General features: G+C 38.1%; 1 protein-coding gene across 1 annotated transcript in view; it reads right to left on the bottom strand.

The window, feature by feature from the left end:
• Positions 1 to 26952, bottom strand: part of PLCB1 (phospholipase C beta 1) — a 625151-nt gene that overhangs the window by 80189 nt on the left and 518010 nt on the right. The window contains exons 10-12 of the mRNA XM_079944642.1: positions 24268 to 24414; positions 12590 to 12747; positions 1229 to 1311 (exon numbers count right to left, since the gene is read on the bottom strand). Of these exons, the coding sequence (XP_079800768.1) occupies positions 1229 to 1311; positions 12590 to 12747; positions 24268 to 24414 (388 nt within the window). The remainder of the gene's footprint in view (positions 1 to 1228; positions 1312 to 12589; positions 12748 to 24267; positions 24415 to 26952) is intronic.

Below are 26952 nucleotides of genomic sequence, written 5' to 3'. Positions count from 1 at the left end.
ATGATTGTTTCCTAATGAAACAGAGTCATGAGCTGGTAAATGTAGTATGGATTTCCTGAGGGCAAACTAGAAATACAGATAGCTATAATTTGGTGACTTCAAAATAAGGTCTTGCTCCACATATACATTAACAAATGATCACATTGAATTACTTTGAAATTCCTCAAGCTAAAATTTGGTCACTACCTAACTGGTTCTTTAAGGTTTAGTAAATCCTTTAAGAATCAGTGAATTGAAGCATGTGTTGCAAATTAGTTGGACAAAGGGAATCAGTGACCTGGGAAAGATTTTTGATAGGAAGGAGGATAAAAAAGGATCTAAGGAACTTGTGAGCCAAATTAGGATAGGTGTTGTAGGCTTTTAGTTGAGAAAACTGGCTTAGGTGGTTGAATGAAACAAAGGGCTTCCCAAATGCTCTTTTGAGCAGTGATGGTCACTACTACATAGTCTTCAGACATTAATTCCAGGGACCAGAATTTTAGTTTCTTGAATTTTGATTCAGTAATAGATGAGAATCTTTCACGTTGAGGCTCTTTAGATTGAATAACTATATGATAAACTAACATCCTCGTGTCTGATGTAGATGTGTCTTACTCTGATCCTCTGTCATAAAATGAGTATAAGAGTTAAGTCAAAATTACCTATTCTTTGTACAGCTCAGCAAAAAGTGCAGGCTATTTTGAAATAGGAAAATATTTACAAATACTAACAAACAGGGGAAACCAACGAAAACAGGAAGGAGGGAGAATTTGGTGGTCTCAGTTCTGTGTAAGTTCAAAGTGGCAGAATAGAATTTATTTAATTTATTTAGCTTTCTCTACACCAGCTCCAGCGTGTACAGAACTGGCTATTTTAGGGTGGTAAAACTGACTATAAATCTGCACACAATAGAAGAAGCAAACGAAGGAGGATTATAGAAGTGGTCCCCTGAAATAGACACACCTGTTATACAAGGAAATGGGTTTCACTGCATTGTAAAAAGAGGAGTCCTTAATTTAAATCCTACCATGGCATGAAAATAGATTCCACAAGTCCAAGGGATCTTTTTAATGTTAACGAGATTTAAATGAATGAATTCCATTATATACGGATGAACACATGCCACTTAATATATAGCATAATTGAGGAACACCATTAGTAACATCAAATAATCTTATATCTGATGAACAATGACTAAACATGCCCTATTTGGGGAAAATACTCCCTATTGAATGTGCTGAATACTTACGAATCCACGTGGTTCTCAAATGAAAGCAGAATTGGAAAAGGTGAAGTCTTAAATGCACACTCAGCAATGGCTTCTATCACTTCCTAAAAATGAGAATACCTATATTCAATAAGCCAGAATTTTAATGTGTATAGTTTTTTCTTTTGGGTTCCACCCTTTAATACTGTCTTTTTCATTCATAGAATTTTATCAAATGGCTAAAATGGCTAGAAGCAGTTTGCAGGCTGCTGGATTATAAATTTTCTTACTCTTGATTTAGGAAGATAAAAGAAAGAAAACTGGATTTGGGTGGAGCGGGAGTCAACTGTGAGGGTGAATGGTTCTCCTCTTTGGTAATTATATCTACTTTTTTTTTTAATAATAAAAATATCAGATCACATTATAAAAATTTTGGACAAGAGAAGGCAACATTTTTCACCCATAAATTCACCCTTTGAATCAAACCACTGCTGACATTTGGTTATATTTATTTCTAGTTTGTTTTTCGTATATCTGTATAACTTAGTTTTAATTACAGTAAATACTCTATTTGTATTTTTAAACATCGTTAAGAGATGTAATTCACCCATTTAAAGTGTACAGCTAAATGGTTTTTAATATTCACAGGGTTGTGCAACCATCATCCCAGTCTAAGTTAGGACATTTTTATCACCCCCCCAAAAGCCATGTCCCCATTAACAGTCACTCCCCATTTCACCAACCCCACCCCACAGACTCAGACCTAGGCAACCATTAATCTACTTTGTGTCTCCATAGATTTGCTTACTCCTAACATTTCAAATAAATGGAATCATACAATATGTGGCCTTTTATGTCTGGCATCTTTCATTGAGCCTGCTTTCAGGGTTCATCCATGCTGTAACATGTGTCAGTACTTCATTCCTCAATCTGTATTTAGAAAAAATGTATAGGTCATCGTTTTAGTATCTGTATAAAATTCTAGGGAGTGGCAGTATCATAACTGATTTAACCATTACCCAATTGTTGGACAGACGTATTTTAAGAGCTATCATTCAAATAATTCTCCAAAGAACCTCTTTATTTTTTTCCCTGATATTTTGAATTATTTTCAGGGAATGAATTCTTAGAAGGGGAATTATTAAATTAAAGAATAAGAATATTTTTACAGTCTCCTGTGTTTCTCCAAATTACTTTTCATCTTAGATTGCCTAGAGTAGTATATGAAGGACCAGATTTCAATGAATATTCACCAGCTTTGGGCATTTGTTTTCCTTATTGAACTGGTATTAAAGGATGATCTCATTTATTTTTAATTATATCAATGCCAATACTCCTGTGGCTTCATATCCATTTTTTTTTTTTTTTTAGTTACGTTTATTCTTTACATCTTCTCCTCTCAAGTAGGAACTTTCACTCTGATCCCTTATGCCTGAGGCTTTTCCATTATCTTCTCTACCTTCCTTAAACAATTCATAGTTTGCTTTCTATCCATGCCAGAAAGTTATTTCTCCAGCCCCAGAGTATAAATAAGGCTTTCTAATTCTGTACTACATTTGCATATATCCTCTAAGAAGGATTTGCCTGCATGGAGCAAAAGAATCACTCACTGTTTCTTAAAAGTGAATCCACAGATTGCCTTTCATACATTATGATAGTTGATACCATCAAAAATAAGTACACTATAAATAGTAAGCAATGCCCAGATTTTAAACTCTTTATTTGATTTTTTTTGAGTACAGGCTTTGGAGTCCAACAGGCTTATGTTTGAATCCTTCTTCTTATCCTTATAAGCTGTGTGACCTTGAGAAAAATAACTTAATGCCTATGTGCACTTGGCTTGCTGGCCTGTAAAGTACGAGTGATAAGCCTCATTCCACAAGCCTGTTGCAAGAACCCAGCAATCCCTCTACTGGGCATATACCCTGAGAAAACCATAATTCAAAAAGAGTCATGTACCGAAATGCTCATTGCAGCTCTATTTACAATAGCCTGGAGATGGAAACAACCTAAGTGTCCATCATCGGATGAATGGATAAAGAAGATGTGGCACATATATACAATGCAATATTACTCAGCCATAAAAAGAAACGAAATTGAGCTGTTTGTAATGAGGTGGATGGACCTAGAGTCTGTCATACAGAGTGAAGTAAGTCAGAAAGAGAAAGACAAATACCGTATGCTAACACATATATATGGAATTTAAGAAAAAAAAAGAAAAAAATGTCGTGAAGAACCTGGGGGTAGGACGGGAATGGAGATGTGGACCTGCTGGGGAATGGACTTGGGGATATGAGGAGGAGGAGGGGTAAGCTGTGACAGGGCGGGAGGGTGGCATGGACATATATACACTACCAAGCATGGAATGGATAGCTAGTGGGAAGCAGCTGCATAGCACAGGGAGATCAGCTCGATGCTTTGTGACCGCCTAGAGGGGTGGGATGGGGGGGTCGGGGGGAGGGAGACGCAAGAGGGAAGAGATGTGGGAACATATGTATAACTGATTCACTTTGTTATGAAGCAGAAACTGGCACACCATTGTAAAGCAATTATACTCCAATAAAGATGTAAAAAAAAAGAATGCAGCGAGAGGAGGTAAAGGACACAGCTCGTGATGGGCAGATATTCTCAAAACAACTAAGGTTACTCAGCTTGCTGGTGCCCCCCCTCCCCATTCACCCTAAACCCAACTAATACAAACAAGAGCTGCCATTAAATGAGCATTTGCATTCTAGATACAGATCTTATCTCCCGCTATAAACATTCCTTAAGGAAAATATTATCTGTCATCTCACAGATTATAAAATGGAAACTCAGAGATATTAACCAATTTGCCCAAGGTCACGGAGAGCAGAGTCCAGGAAACCCCAGGAAAGTTTGTCTGACTCTAGAGTTTATTCTCTTAATCATTTCAGTAACTCTCATGCAGCTAATGACCTTAACCAACTAAGATCAAAGCCCTCAAAAGAATTGCACAGCACTATTCACAGTAGCCAAAACATGGAAACAACCTAAATGTCCATCAACAGATGAATGGATAAAGAAGGTGTGGTACATATATACAATGGGGTATTACTCAGCCATAAAAAAAGAACAAAATAATGCCATTTGCAGCAACATAGGATGCAACTAGAGATTATCATACTAAGTAAGTCAGAAAGAGAAAGACAAATACCATATGATATCACTTACATGTGGAATCTAAAATATGGCACAAATGAACCTACCTACAAAACAGAAACAGACTCACAGACATAGAGAACAGACTTGTGGTTGACAAGGGGGAGGTAGGTGGGGGAGGGATGGATTGGAGTTTGGGATTAGCAGATACAAACTATTATATATAGAGAATGAATAAGCAATAAGGTCCTACTGTATAGCACAAGGAACCGTATCCAATCTCCTGGGATAAACCCTAATGGAAAAGAATATTAAAAAAACGTATATATGTATAAAACTGAGTCACTTTGCTGTACAGCAGAGATTGGCACAACATTTTACATCAATTCTACTTTGATTAAAAAAAAAGAATTGCAAATAGATATCTAAAGGAAGTGGGTAGTATGGGGAGAAAAGGGGGGCTAGATTTTGTTTATTTCCTAAATTTGGCCCTGTTTTATTTGCTACTTGCAAAACACATGACAGCCATTCTTGATTCCTCTTATTATGACATCTTTCAATTCATCTGTAATCCCGTCCAAAATATAATCAGAATATAACCACATAGCAGCACCTCCACCTTTACCATCCTGACCCAAAAACCCTTGCAGTAACTTCTGGGATAGATCCTGTCATCATTCCCACATATTCACTACCCTTCCTGTGAGATCTGTTGACCATAGGCATGGCCCTGTGTTTTGTTTTGGTTGCTGAAATGCATGTGAAAATGGCACACCGTTCTTTTGAGCAGAGTCTTCAAGAGCCATCTTGGGTTCTGCCACCTTTCTTTCCCCACTGCTGTGAGCCTGGTGATATCACATATTGGGGCTGTTCTTTCTGTATGGATTGCAGACAATACTGATGGCAGCAACAGTCAACATCTAACCTGAACAAGAAATAAACCTGTGTGGTTCTAAACCACTGAGATTCTGGAGTTTCTAGTTTTAGCAGCAAAACCTAGTGGAGGCTGACTAGTAAAGCTTTTAGCTGCTTCTATGTTTGCCTCCTGTACTGCCTACCACAGCCAGAGTGATTGCTCCTAAACATGAGTCAGATGATTTCTATTTCATTCCTTTGGAGTAAACTTTCAATGACCTCCAATTTCACAGAGTGAACTCCAAGTTCTTTATCAGATCCTGCACCTGCTATCTCACTAAATACTTCTTTTCCATTGCTCACACTGCTATAGTCCACTGACATTCTTGCTTTCCCTCCAATAGACCAAGCATTACTTCATCTCTTTGTTCATCTCTCATTTCTTTGTTTATCCTTGTTACTTCTTTCAGGAATACTCTTATCTGACAGCAAGGCTTAACTTCCTTAATTTTGAGGGGTGGTAATCTCTGCTTAAATTCCACATTACCAGGGTCTTCTCCCACCATCCTGCTGAAAATAACATACCTCTAGCCCTTCTTTGCCTTCAATACTGATTAACGTTGTCTTAAAGGGATATTTCCACGTGCCATGTGGTGTGTTTATTTTGGTCTATTTCTCCACACTAGAATGTAAGCTTTTTAAGGGTAAGCACTCAGTTTTCTCCATTGCTCTGCCCCTAGGATGTAGAAACTACTATGGAGCATTCTAGATGCTCACTAAATATTTCCAAGTGAATAAATGGACTCTTAAAATCATTAATAGAAGAGAGACACAATCTGCCTACTTGTGTTCCCATTTATTTCTCTACTGACTCTTTCAGAGGACAGCACATTTTTCCCATAAAGGGCCAGGTAGTGAGTATTTTAGGCTTTGTGGGCTATATGGTTTCTGTGGCAAATATTCAACTCTGCCTTTGTAGCCCCAAAGTGGGCACAGATAATATGCAAACATGTGGATGTGCCCATGTTCCAACAAAACTGAATTTATGAAAGCAAGTGACAGGCTGAATGTGGGCTGCAGAAGATAGGTTGTCAGCCCCTGGACTGGTCTGATCATTGGCCTAAGCAAATCTTAAAATTTGACTGTAACCAAAGGTAAATGTAATTTTGTATTATAGAAATTTGAATGTTGATTCCATACTCAATAGCCCGGTTAACTTTAATAATTTCCTGGGCAAAATTTCCAATCAAGATCAAGGCTTAAATTTAAAAAAGTCTTTCAAATGATAGTGTAATTAGTCTTTGACAATTTTGGCTATATGCATACTGCTCCAGTTGCTGTTAATAATGAACGTTGATTATAGACCCGCCCCATCACCATTTGGGCCAGTGAGAGTCAGGCCTGAAGGTGAGTGAAAACCCAAGAGCCTATCTCTCTTTATCTTTAGCCAATGAAATGTCCATGTTTTTCTGGGCCTCCTCTTACAGACACCTGTAAAGAGTTCGTGCCCTTACCTGTCTTCCTGACTCTCTGGGTGGGGTTCTCTCTTCCCACAGGAGGGATGCTGGTGTGCCCTGAACTGCCACTGGGTTCTGGGGTTCCTAGAGTTTCTTGACTGATGTATCCTATTTCTTCCCTTTTCCTACCTCTGACATTGTACATGTTTGGTCTTGTGCACTTGACTAAGGACCCCATGTTTGCAATGAATCCTCCAAGCTCACTGGTTACCCTTTTCTCAGCTCCCACTGGGCCTCTTACCAAGGCTGGGCTGTGTTTTCATTTGTCACATGGTTTGGGCTTCTGGCCTCTTCCTAGAGGTAAAGTGGATGCCAGGGGTTGTGTCTGGGTGTCACCCACATCCTCTACCATGGCAGCTTTACAAATGACTTCATTCAACTCCCTGTCCTCACCCTGACTTAACAACTCCTTGCATATATAATACCCTACCATTATATTTCTAGAAGGAAAGCTAAAGTGTGGCTTTAAAATTTTCAATTATAATATCAGTAGCTAACATTTATAGAGTACTCACTGCATGCCATGCATTGTTCTAAGCCATGCCTGTATATTAAGTAAGCTCACTGAATGCTTAGAACAACAGCATTCAGCGACCCTACTTAATATACAGACATGGCTTAGAACAAGAGGCTCGGCCTGTAAGGGAGCTTCTCCTGGCCTTGCAGCCAGTCAGTGCTGGTACTGGAACCCTGGCAGTCAGCTCTAGAGCTGCATTCTAAACTTCTATGGTCTCCTTTCTCTCTTTCCTTCCCAGCCTCTCCCTCCTCCCTCCCCCCATCTCTACCACAACTCTAGTCACCAACTTAGGAAAGCTTTTGGAACCTTTAAAGAAAACATTTACTGAATTTCATCTAACCATTTTAGTTGGGAGCACCTGAAAACTCTGGAAGTTCCCTTTTGGTTTTTCATACCTTTCTAATACTTTGCAGAGAGCACCTGATCACTGAGGATGAGAAGGCTAGTCTAGGTTTTAAGTTTGGTTCTTTCACATCAGCTGTCCTTAGTGGACAATGGATTTGAAAGTACCTTACTGCTCGACTGCTTCTCATTAAGCCAAAATCATTTTTTCAGAGACCTCTAACACTGGATCCAATAATCTATAAACCATATGGCTCAGTTACTAACCTCCAGGGGAAAAACTGCCCTTGAAATCTTTTATCCTTGACAGACAACAGCAGGGTGTATTTGGATATCCATTTTATGTGAGCATGTATGTGGCAGTTAAATTGCATCCTAAATTATTACTCTCTCAGAGAATGACACTTCATTTTCAGAAATGCTCCGTTTAACCACATACTCAAATTTAATATATTTTAATTATGTATTTTATCACTTTACTCAGTTTTCCATCTTATGCAATTGCTGGTTACAAAGGAGCTGCCTGAGGGGTGAGAAAAAGGAGCAGCTCGGGGATGGAGAAGGTGGGTGGGGATCGGTGTGGGGCAGAGGAGACTGAGTGGGAGCAGAGAGTCTGCAGACCACGTGGCGAACTGCTATATGTCATGAGCATCGGAAAGGCTCAGGCAATGAGGCAAAGAAAGTGAAGAGCCGATATATGGGATATATAATAAATAAATCCAGAGTGCAAAATAAAAAGTCTTCCATAAAGAGGCTGAATTACAGCATGCCTGCTTTCCCAGAACACAACTTTTTATTTTGGCCCAACAATAAACAGGCGGTAAATGCCAACAGGAACTTTTGCTTTTGGGGATTTATCATAGATCGCGTGGAAGCTTTCCAGATTACATAGACTCAGAGCAGATAAACTGTGTGACAAAAAAATGATGAACTTTTGCAATTGGTTTATGTTGCTGCTGCAATACACACTGTGGCTATAGAAGATCAGGTCCAAATCTATGGGATAGCCCAAACTGGCAAACATTGGGAGAATCTTTTCACCGCCTATGGATACATGGAATTTCACAGCAAAAACGGAGAAAGACAAAATTCATTTATCTGATGAACAGAGGCAAGAAAGACTAAAAATGAAGGCTATACTATAATTTGTCTATTTTCCTGGGGATGGAAAAATTCATTAAAAATTTATTGAGCACCTACTATATGCCAGATTCTTTTTAAAGTGCTTGGGACAGATCAGGGAACAAAACAAAGATCCCCGTCTTTTGTGGAGCTCAATGCTCTTATTGACGGAAGGACACAGACAATAAAGAAGGAACATGATAACTGAGTAAATTAAGCAGAGTGGTAGAAGGTGATAAGTGCCTCTTGGTAAATAGAAGGAATAAAGTGGTGGGGAGCCTATCAGGAGTGTGGGAGTGCTGGTCACAGTATTAAATATGTCCCAGGAGGCCTCCTTGAGAAGGTGGCATTTGAGAAATGCTTCGAGGAGGTAAGCGGTGAGCCATGCAGTTACCTGGCGGAAGAGTGTTTCAGGCAGAGGGGCAACCTTGCAAAGGCTGTGAGGCAGGACCTAATTATCATGGTCAGGGGACCGCACAGAGCCCAGCCGTGTGAGTGAGGGGGAAAGGGGTGATGAGGGGGAGAGAGATCACATGGAGCTTTGTCCCCGATTTCTCTTCGCATCCTTTCTTACAAAGTCATTTTACACAGTAGTTTCTGGAAAAGCAGACTGCCTGCTGATAATCAGGCAGAGAGGGCTGGGACTTGGGTGAGGCAAGTGAGGCGCAGAAGTGCAAAATTTAAAGAGACACTCAATCTCAGGTGCCAAGTCCACATTTATATGTCAGTGAGAATAAGCACCTCCTTAAATTTTGCATGAGAGATGCTTCACTTGCCTCACTCTAGTCCTAGTCCTGATGCAGAGAATTCCTGCTCTGTGTATTTGTCCACAAAACAGGCTGGCATTTCTAGGCCTCACACTCATCCCCACCCACCACCACCACCACCACACACGCACCCACATCTCTGCCAGAATTATCTATCCTGCAAATGCACAATAGCAGGAAGCGAAGCTGTACCAACTAACCACCAGGATGACGAGTTTCCTGCTCTTTTTTGGCTGCTCCCCCACCCCCAATTCCAGCAGGCAGAGAGAGGAAGCAGAATTCTGGGCTAGATTTAGTCTTTCAGTCCCTAAATCTGTCAGCAAGTTTGTGTATGTGGTGGGAAGTTGTGCTTCCAGAGCCCAGGAATAGATGCTCAATCGGCCCATGACTCTGGGATCACAGATGTGATTGAAGGACCACTTGTACGGTCGAGTGCACAGGAGGAGTCACTCTAAGCTGACTTGATGGCCAAGGCCAAGAAGCCAATGCTTCACACAAAATAAATATGCCTTAGAATGTGCTTGGAATGTGCTTTATCTCCCCACCCCCACACACAGTCTCCCCTTCCCCCAAAGGAAATCAAAGAACCTCGAGGATTATAAATGTTTAAGAAAATATAATTGATCCTCACAGGGACTCTTGAGGGGATGGTGGGTGTGGGTGTGGGTGGCCCTCCTGGCAGCGGGTGTGTGCACAAGGCCATCAGTCCCCTAGCTCAGCAATGGCTTCATCAGGATGTGCTGTCTCCCTTTCCAGGACCCTGTCCATCCATCAACAGACGGATGAGCACAAATTGTATCCACTCCACACAAGGGTCGTGTGTCCCCCACTTTTTTAAAAGAGCCCAACAGGTTAGGGCTGGTATCTTAGCTGACGAGGGACCATGGCAGGAGTTGGGAAGGTGGGGGACTATGGAAATGGAACAGAAACCCATTGATTTTCCATTAAAGAAAAACCAAATGACATTAAGAGTGCTCAACTTCAGAAGCAGATACAAAGATTTTGATCAGAATTAAGGTCAACCCCATATTAAACTTTGTTGTAAAATTTAATGAAGGGTGCTATTTTTCACTAATTGCTATGTAAGAGCCGAAGTTTCAGAAATCATGAAAAGTCAACTTCACAACATAGTAAATATACTTTAAGGTGCTAATATTCCTTCTGAACACATTTTTATTGCTGTCAAGTATAGTACCGTTGATCAGGAAATTCATTTGTCTAAACTGAAACCTGGCTGTCCCTTGAAAATCTTGCTTCTTTTTGCTGCCCTCTCAAAAGACAGATGTTTATTTTATCACATCCCAAGTGCTCCAGGGCTAAAAGCTGGATATTGGAAATTTTTTTGCTCCCAATGCTACTTCTGAAATATTACGTTTCAATCTTCTTACCTTAAAACCAAACCAAACCAAACCCAGTTTTCATGCAGCAGCCAAACCAGCTTTTACCACTTCTTCACTTCTGCCATCTACTGAATGTCCCCTCATTCAGCAAAGACTTTGGCAAGTGGCTCACTTTTTCTTCATCCAAAGCTTTGTCACCAGTCTTGGTGATGCTAACATCTAACTCATCCAATATTCTGTCCTCTCAGCACTCCGACCTCCCCATTTTCAATGGCCTTCTCCCCACTCCACCTTACCTACCACCCACTTGAGCTCTGTTTCCTTGGTTACTTAGGGTAAGAGTTAGTGACCCAGAGCCAGTTCTGCCCTGAGACCCAAGTAACCCAGGTAATGGGGCTCATGCCTTGGGACCCTATGCTCTAGAGTTATCCTCTGGCCCTTCTTTTCTGATCCCTTCCAAAGAGATGAGAAGCCTGAGTCAGTCAAGAGAACATGTCCCCAAAAGCCCACATATCCTCTTTCTAGATCTCTCTAGAGTTACCTAGGACGCCAGATTTCCCCAGCCCAAATGACCCCAAGCTCCTGCGGACAGTTCTTTGCAGGGAATGTGAATAGAACCTGGATATTTGGGCTTGGGTGTCCATATGCATGAATGTTAGGCCCTTTATGGTATAGGATGGAACCTTGGGTGGAGAGAGAAGGGAGATGACCAAATATTCCCTCCTTCCTGATTAATAAGGGTAGCTGATGCTTCTTTATCAATTACCACTTTAGTCTTGCCTCCTAGATAGGATTTATCAAGATACCCAATCGTACGATTATTTCTGCTTACTGACAGCATCCAACCTATAGCAAAACCCTGTCTCCTTGAACCCTCACCCAAATCACCTAATACAGGCCAAATCCTGTAAATCCTCTTTAATACAATTTTACTGACAAACACAGTTCCCCATGACATGTGTACTCTCTTGTTGCATAAGCCAGTAGAGCCAACTTGGACCACTGGTGCATTCCTAGGGGTCTTTGACTGATAGGTATCAATGTGTCAAAAGCTCGTTATAATAGTCAATCTCCTATATTGGCTATTATATAATATTCCACAGAATGGAATAGTATGTAATAAGTAAATAGTGGTGATTAATATCATCATCATCAAGAAAGCAAAGAAGCTAGAGAAACATGCAATAATATTGTTGAATCTCCCAAAGAACATGGAGTTCAAAAAGCACAACACAAAATAATGCATAATACAGCATGAATCCACTTATATCAAGTTAAAACAGTGGTGAAACTACAATGTTTACAGCTGCACATAAACTAGTACACATCTGAAGAAAAGCAAAATAGTGATCACTATAATGGTCAGGAAAGTGATCATCTCTGGAGGTAAGGAGGTCATTCTAATGGGAATAGGTACATGGGGTTTCTGGGGTGCCAGTAATTTTCTACTGCTTGCTTTAGGTGGTAAATACATGGGTGTACACTTTATATCCATGGGTTAAACTGTACAAATAAGTTGTATGTATTCTTTATGTATGTTATATTTCACAATGATAAAATGCAATAAAAAGAATGAGTGTTAAATAGACAAATAAATTGATATTTCCTTTAATAAGACAGTTTCTTTAGATTTTGGTTAGCAGTTTACCTGATGCCAGTTAATCATGGATGAATTGCTAAATTTTAGCCTCTGAAATTGCAAAGATGATTAATAGCCTATGGACTTAATTGGGACCACTGGGACTTTCTACCTTAGCAGGCTTTACCCAAAAAGGTGTCAGGTCTCCCCAGCTTCCTCTCTTAGCAATATTCATTCACTCTACCTTGAAGGATATCTCAGTGGTCATGGTGAACCCATGGGTGATGACTGGCTCCTCTTCTGCGGTCCGTCCCTTCCAGCAGTCCAACTCCACACAGCGACAACCAGACAGGAGCACTTGGCGATACATCTCGACAGAGGAGTTTCCAGCCAGCTGGCCAGCTGTAAAACGTCAATGAAATGAAGCTCAAACTCCCACAAAGCAAGGAAGACACTGGTGGCTTCCTAGAAAAGCTCGTCAATGATAGGAAAACAGAGTTCAAGACCTTGAGTAGTTCTCAGTCTTTCTTCTGCCTCAACATACCAGAAGGTAGTGGCACAATCCCAAATGGAATTGTGGCTCCCTAGCAGTGGTTTGGGGAAGAGAGAATAGAAGAAGGAGAGCATTGTAACAATAACGATAACTCATGTTTATTAATTGCTTACCATGTGCCAATTATAGTTCTTTGGACTTTACATATATTACTACATTTAATCTTCATAAAAATCTAGCTGATAACTACCTTTACTTTTTTTTTTCTTTTTTTTTTTATATTTTTTTGCGGTACGCGGGCCTCTCACTGTTGTGGCCTCTCCCATTGCGGAGCACAGGCTCCGAACGCGCAGGCTCAGCGGCCATGGCTCACGGGCCTAGCCGCTCCGCGGCATGTGGGATCTTCCCGGGCCGGGGCATGAACCCGCATCTCCTGCATCGGCAGGCGGACTCTCAACCACTGCGCCACCAGGGAAGCCCTACCTTTACTTTTAAATGCTTATTTTCTGATAAGGAAAATGGCATAGAGCATTTTATTTGCCCAAGTTTCCAAAGCTGGTAAGTGGAAGATCAGGATTATAACTTCAAAACTCAGTCTTTTAATTCTGACCCTCCCTATGAAGGGGTATTGTTGACAGGCTATTCTATTACATAAGTCAAACCTTCTGTCATGTTTGTCCAAGACACAAATGCTTAGGATAGCTAAATATTCTCTTAGCAAAAGTGAAATAAATTTGTAGGAATAAATTTAAATTTGACAAGTGAAGTATAAAACTTATAATTACAAGACACTGTTAAAGAAATTAAACAAGACCTAAGTAAATGAAAAGATATCCCATGTTCATGATGCAGAAGACTCAAAATTGTTAAGTTGGCACTACTCCTCAAATTGATTTACAAATTCAATTCCTATCAAAATCATATCTGGCTTTTTTTTTGTACAAATTGACAAGCTGATCCCAAAATTCATATGGAAATGTAAAGGACTCAGAATAGCCAAAATGATCTTAAAAAATAAGGAAAAAGTTGGAAGACTCACACTTCCCAGTTTCAAAACTTAGCTACAAAGCTCCAGTGATCAAGACAGTGTGGTCATATACATGGAATCTAAAAAAAAAAAGGTTCTGATGAACCTAGGGGCAGGACAGGAATAAAGACGCAGACATAAAGAATGGACTTGAGGACACAGGGAGGGGGAAGGGTAAACTGGGACGAAGTGAGAGAGTAGCACTGACATATATACACTACCAAATGTAAAACAGATAGCTAGTGGGAAGCAGTCGCATAGCACAGGGAGATCAGCTTGGTGCTTTGTGACCACCTAGAGGGGTAGGATTGGGAGGGTGGGAGGGAGACACAAGAGGGAGGAGATATGGGGATATATGTATATGTATAGCTGATTCACTTTGTTATAAAGCAGAAACTAACACATGATTGTAAAGCAATTATACTCCAATAAAGATGTTAAAAAAAAAGTGTGGTAGTGGCATAAGATTAGACACATAGATCAATGGAATAGAATTGAGACCCCAGAAATAAACCCTCACATTTATTGACTTACAACAAGGGTGCCAAAACAATTCATTGCCGAAAATCATCTTTTCAAGAAATGGTGCTGGGACAACTGGATTGCTAAATGGAAAATAATGAAGTTGGATCCCTATCACATCATATTAAAAAAATAATAACTTGAAATCAATGAAGTTCCTAACTGTAAGAGCTAAAATTATAAAACTCTTAGAAGAGAATGTAGAGGTAAATCTTTGTGACTTAAATTAGGCAATGGTTTCATAGATATGACACCAAAAGCACAAGTAGCAAAGGAAGAAAATAGATAAAATTTATCAAAATTAAAAACCTTTGGAAGCAGAACTGATATCCTCTAGTAAAGTGATAAGAATTGTAATAATCAAGGCACCCAAGAAATCTGAGGGCGGAAAGAGAAGCCAAGCTATTTCTGTTTCATTTAAGAAGTCGATGGAAGGTACTAATTTTTTGATAAGTTATTATAATTATTATTTTGGCTGCATCATGTGGCTTTCGGGATCTTAGTTCCCTGACCAGGGATTGAACCTGGGCCACGGCAGTGAAAGCCCTCAGTCCTGACCACTGCACAGCCAGGGAATTCCCTTGATAAATTATTTTTAAAAGATTAATAATAAATAAGTTTTGAGACAAGCCCAACATCAAACACACAAATGAAAGTTTTTGGTTTTCCATATTAAAGATTTTCTGTGACTTATACATTATAAGCTTCCATCATTTTTTTTAGCAGTCATTTGAAAGACGACATATTGATGAAAACTGTCAAAATGACTTTGAAATGGATAAGATCTGTCCATTGGAGACACACAGGACAAAGAAAATGGGATTAAACCTATTGGCTTAATTTTATTTTTATATGCATGTCACAACATCCGATATCAGCATAACAAAAGGGTGACATTTTTCAGTTCTATAGAGCCCTAGTAAATGCATTGAAAGGCTGATTAGGTAGGTTTGCATAATCACTTCTTTACTGGAAAAAATAGGACATTTTAAATACACAAGTGTTTGCAAAAGCAGAAATGCTGACAAAATAATCTAGAAAATTCCTGATGCTAGATAATAAATTTGCCATTTAAAATGCTTCAAAGTTTGTTGTAATAAAGGTCTTTGCTGCATAAAGGAAAAATGGAGAGTGGTAGTGAAGGGAAAAAGGTGATCATTTATATGTTATTCCTAAACTTAAAGGAGGGCTACTTTAGCTAAAGAAGTGAAGAATTCAAACAATTATCAGGTTAGTTCTTTAAAAATGCTAGCTCCTTCAGACCACTGCACAGCTATTCAAGAGTGGAGCAGATTTTCTTGTGTACTACCTGGGAAATTGTTTAAGTGTATTACTGACTACATCCAATAATGTGCAATTTCATTAATATTCTGTTAAGTGTTACTAACTTCTGAAAGGGAGTTGCCAGTAAAGAAGTTGCCAGTAAGCAAGTTGCTTCAATCTAATAATAGATTGAAGGTAGAAAAATACCTAACCCACACTAGAGTGTTCTGTCATAAAAGATTCAAGAAGTTTCCAGAAACATTTCTTTGGATTTGCTTGCAATATATATATATAGAGAGAGAATAGAAGCAATTTGATGTACTTTTTGAATGTTGATCAGTTAATGTTTTGAAAGAGATGGTAAGGCATGGGGTTAGAGATGGAAATGATTCTGAAAAAAAAAAAAGAATGGGGGAGGAGGGTGTATATGTGTTTGTGTGTGTGTGCATGTCTGCCTGTGTCGTGTTTATTGTCCAACATCTAAGCCCAAAAGAATTCCTCTAAGGTAAATTTGTTCATTATTAAAATGAATAATCTGTATTAGAAAAGAAAATCTTCCAAAGAAAGCATTAGAAAACACACATTTATCCATAACTGTCTTATTGCTTGGAATGCATATTAGGTTTTCTGTATGTTTTCCTTCATTTATGGAGATTTTTTCCAAATATGTGAATTAATATTCGCCACTACTCTCTCCTTTTCTGCTTAAAGCCTCAAAGCTGGTTTATTTTTCTTCCCTAAAATTCCTAACTCCTCATTATTATACCCCATCCAACAATTATATTTCCATTTGATTAGATCCAATAAATAAAGCTTCTGGGGCCAGGGGATTGCCACAGGTTGGGATTAATGATATGTCATGAGTCCCTCAACCCTTGTTGTTTCTGAAACTAGTATCTGGCATCATCTCTGCCTGGCTGTGAACACCCTCTGGAGTTCATTACAAGCCTATGATTGAACTTTGGAGCTGAAGCTCCATCTCAGATTAATTCATAATACTGCCCCGAGTCAGAGCTCTGCAACTTCTCACTTGACTGCATTCATTTTGGGCAGCTGGCTTCATTCACTTGAGTTTGTCTCAGATTAGTCAAGTCGTCCATGGATGGAAGAGACCAGAAAATTGAAAATCATAATCTGTCTATTAACACAAGCTTCTGAGAAATTTCTCATCTTGTGGAATGTGATGATTAATTGCCTATATTTATATGTATCGTTATTTATTGTCTTCTCTTCAATCTTTAGGGTAAGAAGTTTCCAGATTGTGAAACTTTTGTTAATTCAGTGGCTTTCTTCAATAAACACTGTCTCCTTCAATAAATGGATATGGGAACCATTTCTACTTGCTTTCAATGCTGTGAAACCAACAGCTACACTTGAGGGAACTATGCAAAATACAGAGGATGTGTTGTTCATCTTGACCGTCTCTAGGGCCATCAGTTTGATCTGATCTCTCTCTTCTACATTATCTGTCTGCTGCCCCAGTGAGACCATGAAGGTCTTTTTTTTTTTTTTTAATTGAAGTATAGTTGATTTACCATGTTGTGTTCATTTCTGCTGCACAGCAAAGTGATTCATTTATACACACACACACACACACACACACACACACACACACACACACACACATTCTTTTTTATATTCTTTTCCATTATGGTTTATCACCCTGAACCTCTTTTGAACATAGATCCAATTGCCATGGGATGGCTTAGGCAAGTGGGAAAAGAACTTTAAGCATATACCTTACTGATTACAGGAGCCTCATCACTAGGGTATATTCATATTCTCAAATATTCTCTGTGGGAGGTAAAATACTGGTTGCTTTGGATACAAAAATGACACAAGACATCTTCCTTACCTTACCATTTAGGTAAAGAGGCACGTACAAACAAAGGAGAAGGCTCTTATGTGCCAGGGAGTTTACACCCTCACTGCACTATTACACTTCTGACTGTCATTTCTTTCTCTTTTTCCTTGCAAACAGAATAATCTATTTAGGTTCTGATATGCTTCAGGGTCCCCTCTCCAGCCCTGGGATAAATCTTAATTCTTCTCAGCCAGTCACAGTGGTTCTGTGGTCCATGCTGGTACTTATTGTAGGGCATTGCTGTATGGTGTAACTCTGGGCTACATCTAATAGGGTGTAAAGGAAAGTCTGCTGGGTGAGTTGGGGAAAACCTAACTCATACAAAGGGCCACAAGATGCGGATGTTCCCTGGGCCACATGTGGAGCTTATTTCTTACGGAGGCAATGCTCAGGGTGCACAGTCATCTTGAAATAATAAGAGGATGGGACTTCCCTGGTGGTCCAGTGGGTAAAACTCCATGCTCCCAATGCAGGAGGCCCGGGTTTGATCCTTGGTTGGGGAACTAGATCCCACATGCTTGCCGCAACTAAGAAGTCTGCATGCCGCAACTAAGAAGTCCTCATGCTGCTACTAAAAGATCCCACATGCCACAAGTAAAGATCCCACATGCTGCAACGAAGATCGTGCATACCTCAACTAAGACGCAGCACAGCCAAAATAAATACATAAATATATATTAAAAAAAAAAAAAGGAAAAGAAACCATAAGAGGAGCAAAAAGATAGAAAGCATCTGGGTCTCTGATGACATCAATGAATTCCTGATTTAATCAACACTCAACCACTCTGCTTCTGGACTTCTTGCTGTGTGAGGTAGTAAATTTCTTAATGTTTAAGCCATTAAGTAATAGTATCCTCTTATGCATAGCCCAAAATACCCTGGCTGTTTCAATTTACTTTCATTTTCACATGAAGAAATTAAGGCTTAGAAGACTTAATTTACTTAAAGGCAAATTGAAACTTGGTCTGTTTATTTGTTAAGCTCAACTTCTTTCCATTCTACCACCCAACTTTCATAGGTCTGTGTGTGCTTTAAACCAAAAATAAATTATAAAAAGTTGCATATGCTAAGGACTAAATGAGTAGGAGAGATGTAAAGGGAGGGAGTGACACTAAGCTTGGGTTGGTAGTGGATTGCCAAGGGAAAAACTATACCTTAAGGTATAGGAGAGGAATTGAATAATCAGATAGTTTAATTCATCAGAGGGATAACTAAAACCTCCAATCTAATGTTTTACTTCCCAAGCTGAATAAAAATGTTAATTATTCAGAGATATGTCACTTTGCTTTTCCTGAGTATACGGAGCCATCATCTCCCAAATGGTTTAGAGTATGGAAAGATTTATGAAGAGCTGAAAAAGTGTAATTGAAATGAATGCACACTGTTCAGTCCTGAGACAATCTTGTTTTGAGTCATAAGGGTAGATTCCTCAAGGAAAAACAATAACTTAAACCGTAATCACTACCTGATGGACTGCCAAGTCTATCCAAAACCCTAGAAAATGACCATCATAATTAAACATCAACTCATTCTGTGCATGTATTTCTCTCAGTGATTGGATTTTATTTTTCCTTCTGAGTGTCTTGATAGTCAACAAAGGGGCAATAATGAGCAGAGAAATAGATATAATAATAATAGCGCATTGCTAAATTGATTGGTTTTTATACTGTATGTTTAATCTTTATGGTCCCTTTGAATGCTCAAAAGAAAACATTCCAAATAATGAAGTTCTCCTTATTTGAATTTAGACTGGCATTTCTCAGGAATACTTGTTCTTAAAATGCTCCAAGAAAGTACCTAGCGTGGTCATGACTAGGGGAGGAGGGTTGATCATAACCTTAGTGTGAGTGAATCTGTAAGCTTTTTTTCCCTATATTCGAAACATACTGCAGTAGATGCCAACCTTTGTTTGAATCTAGCGTTTTAAAAACTCATTTGAATAGGAAAACTTTTCTTTTTCTACCACATACCCCTTCCGTGAAATAATGTTTCTGTAGAAAATATTTCTGCTTGTTCTGGAACTGCTTGTAAAGTATAAAATCTAACTCATTTTCTAGGTATTGATTTTAACATTTAACTGGATTTTATCGGGTTATGCCTTGGTTATAATTTTATTTTATAACATTCTTAATAGGCTTTGGGAAGTTTGAATTTCTATATTTTAGATGCTTACCCAAAGGTCTCTGAGAGATAAGAGTTCTGACTCTCTATAATTAAAACAAGGACACTAATAATATCATATGAAGTAAAACCAAATTTTACCTGTTAGAAGAGGATTTTAGGCAAAACCTCAAGAACCTATATTAGAATTTATATGTAATTTTTAAAATTAATTATATGGAATTCTCCTTAGTTCCCCTGCAGAGATTTTCACTGGTATTGGGACAAGGTAATATTGTAAGAATGGAGATTTACATAATGCAAACCCTGGTATGAAAATATATGTCTCAGAAACATGAGGAAGATAAGTTTAAAAAAAAACCTTAAAGATCTGAACATAGTCTAACATAGGTAACATAGCTTTAAAAATTGAATACTTAAAAAGATGTGAATACTTTTAAGTATTACTAGAAATACTTAAGAAATTTTAAAATACTACTAGAAATTTAAAAATTGGGGAGAGAGTTGGTTTAGTTGTACAGAAATTTGGAGACAGCTCTTTGAGTTCTTTCTTCAGCAAAAAGTAGAGTGGACCGTTCTCTTTTATAGTAGCTGAAAGCTCTACTTTCTGAAAACTATTGGCCATTAATATGGTAACACCCCAAACCCAACTGACACAATGGAGCCAAGTTCTCTACCATATTTGTGCTGACCAAGTTAATCAGAGGGAGGGCAAATGAGTGACCCTGGAAGAAATTAATTGGACAAAAGTCCTTAGTAAAATGCAGTTAAAAAACAAAAAGAACCGCTGAGAAAAATTGAACAGTATTTTGTAGTTCTATTGTTTGTGTTGATATTGAACAATTTTCTTGGAACTATTATTGTGTTGTCAGTAAAGCAAATGAGTGATTATGTATAATTTGCTAGGTATCAAGATTGATATAAAAAGCACAGCTATAGAATCAAGAATTTAAATTGGAAGATAGGAGTAGAAATCTTTATGTGAATTCTTGTGCCTTAACAAGAAGAAAAATGTATCTTTTCTTGATTTGTTCACTGAAATGGTCCAGAAACAACATTCCATAGCACAGGGTTCAAATTGCTGTTACCCATATGCGTATTTTTTCACACTAAAAGGAACAAGGGATCATTGGGGGAAAAGTCTGATTCCATGCGTGGTGCAGAAAGATGAGACTGGAAGATCTTTATGTGCCAGAAAACAAGGACATTTTTCAAAGATCAATGGGTCATGTCAAGAGGAGAGAGAAGCCAGCCTGAAAAATGTTTCCACTGACCAAAGCTGAGACGATTTGAACATCAAAAGGAGAATAGTGGCTGTGGTTGAGTGAACCTATGTAAACTCTGAAAACTTTGTCCATAATGATATGCAAAAAGGGAAAAATTAACATACTCTGGAAGAAGGTAAAAAGAATAGAACGTATATATACCCAGTCAGTCTTGTCATTCAGTCATTTTGGTATCATTGCCTGATTTGTTATATGGCAAATAATACAGATACTAACACATGTAAATATATTCATTTTTGGACTTAAAAAAGACTATTGGTAAAATTATTGCATAGTGTGACTTCCAGATAGATAAAACAACATGCAATGTCCAAAATTTAACTGAACATATGTTTAAGTATTTTTAAGCATTTTGGGGTCCTAAGTACAAGATAAATGCAAGATTCAATCATGTGTCAAAGTCTTTAAAGTTATATTTCTTAGGATCCTATGAAGTCAAAGATTTAGACTTTTACTTGAGGTTCTATAGACCTCCTCAAACTTGGATGAGAAAAAAGATTACATCTTTAACTCAAATCACTATGTGCAATTTAACATTCTCTTCAGTTATGAATGTAGGCCACAAATCACTGTAGTACTAGCAGGACAGTGACTTTGTTACCAGTAGAAATCACAGATATTTTCATATCATATTCCAATTGTTGCAAATATCACATGTATTATTTATACAATTTTTAAAAATTGTGTTAATAAAATATATACAATTTTATCCAAATTTGTTTTTCAATATTTGATCAAAATATTTCAATGGAAGTTTTTCCTCTTTAATTCTATGTACATTATTTTATATGTTTAACATTCTTAGAAGGGTCCATAGGCTTCACCAGACTGCCAGATACATCAATGATACCGAATAAGATTAAGGACCTCTGGGAAGGAAAAAATCCTTTACAAATGCTTAGCAATTTGAGTGGGAGCTGCAAAATTTTTGTAATAAGTCTAAGAAACTGAATCCAAGAAAGTGGGCTAAGTGGACACTCTCTTCTTGAAGCTATGAAACCTGTAGTAATTTTAAAACAGGTTAAGGGGCTTCCCTGGTGGCGCATTGGTTAAGAATCTGCCTGCCGATGCAAGGGACACGGGTTCGAGCCCTGGTCCAGGAAGATCCCACATGCCGCGGAGCAGCTAAGCCTGTGTGCCACAACTACTGAGCCTGTGCTCTAGAGCCTGCAAGCCACAACTACTGAAGCCTGCGTTCCTAGAGCCTGTGCTCTGCAACAAGAGAAGCCACGACAATGAGGAGCCCGTGTACCGCAACGAAGACCCAATGCAGCCAAAAATAAAGACAAACAAATAAATAAATAAATTTATAAAAAAATAAAACACGGCTAAGAATATTCTGACATTCCTCCCATTGAGAGCTGTGGTCTGTGTCCCTTACCTTGAAGCTGGGTAGGTTTGTGACATTTCTGACAAATAAAGAACCTTGAAGCTGGGTAGGTTTGTGACATTTCTGACAAATAAAGAAAGAAGGGACAGTATGGAACTTCAGAGGCTAAGTGCAAAAAAGGGCAATTAAGCTTCCTCCATGTTTCTTTGGGACACTTGTTTTTGCAGCTATAAGCTGCCATGTAAGAAGTCTACCTACCCTGGGGCTGCCATGCTGTGAGGAAGCCCAAGCCACATGGGGAGGCCAATTTTAGGCAATTAGGTCAGCAGTCTTAACTGAGCCCAGCTGTTGGGTCACTAGCCCAGGTCCAGACATGTTGGTGGTGAAACCTCCAGATGATTCCAACAACCAAGCCTTTTGTGTCAACCCAGCCATTCACTTCCCAGCTGTAGCCCAAGACACCATGGAACAGAAACAAGCCATCTGCTCTGTGTCCTGTCTGAATTCCTGACATATAGAATATGGTCAAAATAAAATGGTGGCTGTCTTATGTCCCTGTGTTTTGGTGTGATTGGTTATACAGCAAGAGATGACAAGAATAGGGTTTAGGATGAGCCAGACACGAATCTAATTAGTTTTATAGCATGAATCTCTCTTAGTAGGTATGTAGTTGAAACAAAACAGGTCACAAGTAGCATAAGAACAGTCTGATTTTCATGAAGAACATGCAAGTTGCAGTTCAACTGCCTGTAGAACTCAGAGTGTATGATTCTGACAAGATGGTCTCAGATGATATGGAATCATCCTGAAATAGCTCATTCTAGCTGTCCAGGGGCCACATTGCTATCTCTGTCCAAGAGTCATTTCTATTCTAAGCTATTTTTCACCAAGTGGGATACCAGGCTAACACTGGATTCGATGCTAGCACAATATACATTTGTGCCTAGAGAAATGGATCCCCTTAAGGAATTCAGAAGACTGAACTGCTTATTTGCCAGAGGGCTGAACCCTGTGAAATTCTCTTGAACACTCTCATGAATACCTAGTGCCTGGACCTCCCTGCCACTATGTGCATGGCATTGCTGGTCTATCCTGCCACACAAACCACACACCCCTAGGCAATGAGCCATAAGCACATCAAAACCTCTCCCAAGGCACGGCAAGTACCTATAACTTACAGATACCAAATGACACCCCAGACTTTGGTTGCATTGTGGGTCTTAAGGTCTGGCAATCTTATATTCATTTGGGTGATGGACTGTATGAAGCAAGAAAGTGATAAGGTTTTGAAAAGTCCTTTTTTTTTAACCAGTAGGTTTTTTTTTTTTTTTACAAAGTCTTTCTAAGGCTGGTAATCAGAGAGTATTCTGCAAGAAATGTATTTTGATTATAAAAACATTTTAGTTTATTGAGATTGGTATTTATTAAAATTTTTATTCTAAACTATATTGAGATAATATATATTATATATATGTTTTAATATTTTTTTCTATTTAACAATCTACTAAAAACCATGGCAGTGCTCAATTTAGGGTCAAGTTAGGAAACGCACTCCTTTATTATAATATTTGCAACAAAGTATATATAAGATGTCACTCACAAAGAAATTTGTTTATGTCTAAAGCCCTGTGCACCTGAGCAAAATTATTAATTTGCCTTGAGTGGAAGTTATTTAGGGAAGAACTTTCCTGTAGATGAAAACAGTCCAGAGAACTATGTGGCTTTATAAGTGGCTTGAAGTCTATTGAAGAAAGAATTCAGTTATGCAAAAATTCCATTGGTCTGAAGATACCAGACATGAATACATTTTAGATGACATGAAAACTTAGGAATAGATGTGAAGAAATGATATTGTTGCTTGTGGGTGGAGCCTCTGGTCATGGAACCCCAGTTCTCAGAGGCTTTTCACAGGAAGTGAAAGGAAATACGCCTCCACTTCAGAACAACAGTAAGCAGAGGCTGGTGACATTTGGTGAGACTGGATAAAATAATTGTCAAAGAACTATGAACTCATACCTGTGAGGTAGGTGTTGTGTGAGGAATTAATGAAATAGTGAGTAAGTGGCTGAGACATATCTTCATTCAAATCCAGTTTCTCAGGTGGAACGACTCCATTTTCCTCTCCACTCAGATAGCGCATAAATCCATCCACTGATATCTGTCCTGGAGGAAATGAAGAGTTAAGAAGAATGTGAATGTATTATTTTCATGGGTTTCTGGCGTCATGTTGCTTTAACTTTTTTTTTTTTTCCAGAAAACTCTTGTAGCATCCAAGATGGAAGACAGTAGCCCCAATTGCAATTTAATATGGATAAACAGTAGTCTAGGATCATGCTATTTCACTACATTTATCTCCAAATGCCAGAAATAATAGAGGAAAATGTAGTTACATGAGTATCACAGACTTTCAGAGGAGTTAAATACCTGAACACCGATCTCCTGTTTTTAAATATAAGAATGCTTATCAACTTTGCGTATGGACAGCAAAATGTTATTAGTGCTTATCTCTAGGTGATAGAATTAGGAGTGCACTTCCCAATGTTCTATCATGAAAATATGTTACTTTTATAATTAAAAGAGTTATTCACAAGTGGTTTTATTATTTAAACTAAAGTGAAAATGTTTTCAAATAATGATTTTTTATCTCTGAAACAGAAAATAAAGATGACCATACTGAGGAATAAAAATTTGAATGCTCATAAAAAGGAAGGTCTTTAAAGTTCTTATTTAGAATGACTTTACTTCAAATGAAAGAAATATGACTCACACTTTAGTTAGTTTATTCAGATTGTATTTAGAATTTTTCTTCTGTTGTAATCTTTCTGAGGTGACTACTACTAAATACTGAGATAATTCTTTATTAAAGTGAATTTTATGTAGTACATAGAAAGGGCCATCTTCATGATTTTGGTTCATCATCACAGTTTGTCTCTTCAACCTTAACAATCAAAGCCACAAACAAACAAACAAACAAAACAAACACAATCACCAGTGCATTTGTGAGCAGTAAAGATCTTGCTAGTAAATGTTAGAGGGAAGTAAGTTTTTTTCCTTGTTGAAAAAGTTTGTATTAATATAAAAGTGGTATATGTTTATGGAAGAAAAATTAGGAAATAAGATGAACAGAGAGGAAAAGTAAAACTTTTCTGAACATGCCTAACTCTTCCTTCAGAGACAATTACTATTAAAATCTTGTTGTATATGCTTCCAGAAAAAAAAAAGTGTGTATGCATGTGTGTGTGTAATTCTTTTATGAAACTGCAATCCTATATATCTGTATATGATTTAGAAACTTTTGTTTATATTAACTGAACAATATATTATGAACACTGTCATATAATTATATAACATTTACATTTTATATATTATAAAATATATAGCCATCACATGATTAAGTAATATTCCATTATCTTTGGAGTTGTCTCTCATTTTTCACTAGTATAAATGACATTGTATGGAATACTCTGGTAGTTGAATCTCTGTACAAACTTTTAATTATTTCCTGAGAATGAATTTCCAGAAATAGAATTGCTGGTTCAAAGACTATGCATATTTTTAAAGCTTTTACTACACATAACCAATTTGCTTTCTGTTAAAGTTCTAGCAATTTACTCTTTCACTAGTGGTTTGCCTTCTCTTCACCCCTATGCCAAACTCATAGGTAAAAACACGATATCTAATAATTCTAATTTTCATTGATTTGAGCATTATTTATTCTTGAATGGTAAGAGATGTGTCATCTGCAAATGGAAAAGCTAGCACTACTGTTTACCCACAGTGTAAATCTTTTTACATTCAATAAGCTTCTCAAAATAACTGATGAGTATGTTCTATAATTCTGGAAACATTATAGCTAAATCACCTTTAATATTTTCCAGGAATAAATAAATAGAAAGAAATTTGGTTATTGGCTTTTGACGAGTGGAGCTGTATCTTACAAAAAGAAAAATCTTATAGATGCCATAGTTTATACCTCCAAATAACCATCATCTACCAAGGTGATGGTTCCAATCATGCTGTCATTGATGAGAACACTTTGGTTATTGCCTTTGAAACCTTCTTTTGAAATTCATTTATGGTGGAATGCATATACTCTTTCAGACTGGTTTCAATTTTTGGAAACAAACCAAAGTCAGTGCCTCTTAGGGCCAAAGTTATCTCAATAGATAGCTTTCAACAATATTTTGGAGCATAAAACATTTAGAGATAAAGTATTTTTAAAAAAAATCTGATTTCTTCATCGTCTTCCTTTTCGTTCCTTTCATCGGTAGGAACGAAAATCATAGAGCAGGTATACAAAAGATGAAGATCTGAGATGCTTAAATTAAGCTTTAGAAGCCAGGTGGCCCGTCCTCTCGAGCATCAGTGTTACTGGAGTCCCGGGTCCTGGGTATTTCCATGCTTTGGCACTCGAGAGCTGGCACTTTTTAAAATAGAAAAATGGGTGTTATTTTATTTACTTTGTTGTTAAGTGACTTTCAGTCTTCTGTTTGAGGTTTGGGGTGATCCTTCATCTGCATTGTGGACAATTATCATTTTACTCTGATTTATCGCCATCTTGTCACCTTATTCTCAAACGAGTGTCTATTCCTCCCTCCCTCTTTCCCTTCCTTCTCCCATCTCTTTACCTTCCACTCACTTAACAAACATTTATTGAACGCCTGCAATGTGATGAATACACAGAAAAATAAAGCAGAGCAA

The sequence above is a fragment of the Stenella coeruleoalba genome (assembly GCF_951394435.1).
Source record: "Stenella coeruleoalba genome assembly, chromosome: 15".
Taxonomy (NCBI): Eukaryota; Metazoa; Chordata; class Mammalia; order Artiodactyla; family Delphinidae; genus Stenella; species Stenella coeruleoalba.
This window is presented reverse-complemented; position numbering and strand designations above follow the sequence as displayed.